Raw genomic sequence first — 3,091 nt, 5'->3', positions numbered from 1 at the left:
GAGGAAGAGGAGAGCCGTTTAGTGACCAAGCAGCACAACGTCAGATGCCCTGAAAGCCATGGCACAAGGCAGTTACCCCCAACTACCAGCTCCTCTCCTCCCCTTCCTCAGGGAACAACCATCTTGTGTGCTGAACGGGCAAAGCCACACTGCCCTCCTGAGAGCCACGCAGCCGGGCTTTGCTGGCTAAGGCAGCCCCTCGCCTCGATTTCTCCTAGATGCAGCTTGAGAGGTTGCCAGGATGATACTGTTTCCCCACACACCCCTGCCCTAGCCTTTTTTAGTCAGCTCAGCTCCTCTGACGTCCTTTTCCTCTCTCTATCGAGAGAACAGAAGTGGCTTTTCATCTATCAAAGGGATGTAGCCTCTACTTTGTATAACTACAGTAAGCGGTGAACATATCTCAAATCTAAAATTCAGATCAGGGAGTAGGGTGGGGTTAAATAATAGGAAAATATTGTGGCCGCGGTGTTTTAGTCTCTAGACCAGTGGTTCCCAACCTGTGGGTCATGACCCCTTTGACAAACCTCTTATCTTCAAAATATATTTACATCTATGATTCATAACAGTAGCAAAATTACAATTATGAAGTAGCAATGAAAATAATTTTATGATTTGGGGTCACCACATTGTGAGGAACTGTATTGAAGGGTCACGGAGTCAGGAAGGTAGAGAGCCACTGCTCTAGGCCATGGTGTGGCTTCCAAAGTTGGATTGAGGATGATCTTGTTAGGCCACAGGCGAGTGTGTGGTGAGGAAGACGAAGAGACACTAGGTGAAGCAGGCCTTGCTCCTCCCTACCCTGGAGATGCAGCCATGTCCCTTACGTTAGCTTCAGACATTCGGCTCCCCCTGCCTCAAGAAGTCACTTGTTCAGGCTTCTGGGTCTATTTGCTGCACTTAGGGCCCAGCAGCTTGAGCCTCAATAGACACAACGACCCTCATGGAGCCACAGCTTGATTTTAACTCCCACTCCTGACTGGAGTTGTAAGCCATTGCTGGGGTGTCCGAGCCTTGTCTGGAAGACAGCTGGATGCTCAGCCAGCGACACTGGGCCTCCTCACAGGAGAGGACCACGGTGCCCTCAGGGTTGCTATAAATGCACTGGCTGCGTGCTGCCCTCCCCTTCACTGCCGCATCCCAACTGCCCACTGGCTCCCTATCATCCAGCCCCAGGGCCAGGAAGCCCAAGTGGCCCAGGGTGACAGGACACACCAGCTGCTCCTTCTTCAAGCTGGGCACCAGCTGGCCCTTAAGGTAGGCCGGGCCTGCGCAGTAGGTACGGGTGTTGAGGATCCGGTCATTGTAGAGGCGGAGCCAGCTCGTGAGGTAGGCCAAGTGGCAGTCACACTGCCAGGGGTTGCCGGACAAGGCCAGGTTGAAGAGGTCGTAGTTGGTGTCAAAGATGCCCCCGGGGAGCATGGCCAGCTGGTTCTTCGACAAGTTGAGCTGCTCAAGCCTGGACAGGTTCTGAAAGAGGGCCGGGTGCAAGGCCGTCAAGTTGTTGTCATTCAAAGAGAGCCTGACCAACTGCTCGAGGTCCCTGAAGACATCCTCGGGAAGATGTGTGATGGCGTTGTGCGCAAGCGTGAGGGAAACAAGGCAGGACAGGTTGGCAAAGGTACCTTCAGCGATGGCCTCCAGCTGGTTGTAGGACAGAGACAGGTGAAGCAGCCCTGGGTTGTGGGTGAAGAGGGTGGCAGGCAGAGCCCGCAGCGCGTTGCCCTGCAGGTTGAGATAGGTCAGGTTGCGGAGGGAGGCAAAGACAGAGGCCGGCAGCTGTCGGATAGCATTGTGCTGCAGCCACAGATTCTCCAGGCTGAGGAGCTGGGAGAAAGCCTGTGGCGACAGCTCCGTGATGCCGTTGCTGTCCAGAAAGAGCTCCTGCAGGCTGCCCAGATTGTCCAGCAAGCCCTCGGGGAGGCTGAAAAGCATGTTGTTACTCAGCTTTAGTATCTGCAGGCTGCTGAGTGACTGGAACAGCCCCTTAGGGAGCTTGCTCAGAAGGTTCTGCTCCAGGTTGAGGGTTCTCAGGTATCGCAGAGGCTGGAACAGTCTCCCAGGCAGGGTCTGAAGCTGGTTTCCCTGAAGCTGAAGGGACTCCAGGTTGTCCATGTGGTGAAAGAGGTCTTCAGGCAGAGCCACCAGCCTATCGAAGTCCAAGGTGAGCTTCCCCAATGAGCTCAGGTTAGAAAAGACGTTGGCACTGAGACTGGAGAAGGGGCTGCCTGTCACCTCCAGGTCCACCAGGCTGGGCAGTCCCCCAAAGGCACCGGGCTCCAGGTGACGGACCTGAGTGTTGAGGAAGACCACCTTGGTCAGGTTGCGGCTACCGTGGAAAGCCCTGGTCCCCACTGTGGTGAAGGCAGTCTCCACGAAGACGATGTTTGTGACGTGTGGGGGGATGTCTGGTGGAATGGTGGCCAGCTGCTCATCTGAGCAGAATACCTCTCTGTCAAAGCAGTCACAGCCCACAGGGCAAGGCTGGATGGGCCTGGTCAGGAGCAGGAGTGAGGCCCAGCACAACCAGACTCCTGGAAACATCTTCTGGATCCAAGGATGACAGAAAACAAGACAAAAAGAAGTGCCTTTAATAAGATCTGGGCAGCGGTGGTGGCGCAGGCCTTTAATCCCAGCACTCGGGAGGCAGAGGCAGGTGGATTTCTGTGAGTTCAAGGCCAGCCTGGTCTACAGAGTGAGTTCCAGGACTGGCTCTGTAGCTACTGAGAAACCCTGTCTCAAAAAAACAAAAATAAATAGATAAAGAGATAAATAGCCTAGGATGGTGGTCCACGCCAGTGGGCGCACCAATCACAGCACTCTGGATGCTGGGGCAGAGGTTGGCCAGGAGTTTTAGTTGAAAGTTGGAAGTTTTAGGCTAGCTTCTGCTACCTAATAAGCTCCTGCCAACTTGGACTGTCTTGAGGGGTGCTGGCTATAATCGAACAACTACAGAAGATGCCGTCAGCATCTACTAACAGATCACAGACGAGTGCTGCAGCCCCCAGTGCATTTTGTTTAATCCTTGGTGGACTTGCAGGTCACACATAAAAATGGGACTCCCATATCGAAAGTCCACATTTCAGAATTA

General features: G+C 54.0%; 1 protein-coding gene across 1 annotated transcript; it reads right to left on the bottom strand.

Annotated features, from left to right (window-relative positions):
• Positions 1–900: 900 nt before the first annotated feature.
• Cpn2 (carboxypeptidase N subunit 2) lies at positions 901–2,544 on the bottom strand. The gene has a single exon (XM_057763417.1). It carries the CDS (start codon positions 2,542–2,544, stop codon positions 901–903), a length of 1,644 nt encoding a protein of 547 aa, XP_057619400.1.
• Positions 2,545–3,091: the final 547 nt, after the last annotated feature.

This window comes from Chionomys nivalis, chromosome 3 (genome assembly GCF_950005125.1).
Source record: "Chionomys nivalis chromosome 3, mChiNiv1.1, whole genome shotgun sequence".
NCBI lineage: Eukaryota > Metazoa > Chordata > Mammalia > Rodentia > Cricetidae > Chionomys > Chionomys nivalis.
This window is presented reverse-complemented; position numbering and strand designations above follow the sequence as displayed.

What these genes read in the sequence shown, in the direction of transcription:
- Cpn2 (XM_057763417.1), bottom strand. Translation starts at nt 2,544, where the DNA reads ATGTTTCCAGGAGTCTGGTTGTGCTGGGCCTCACTCCTGCTCCTGACC.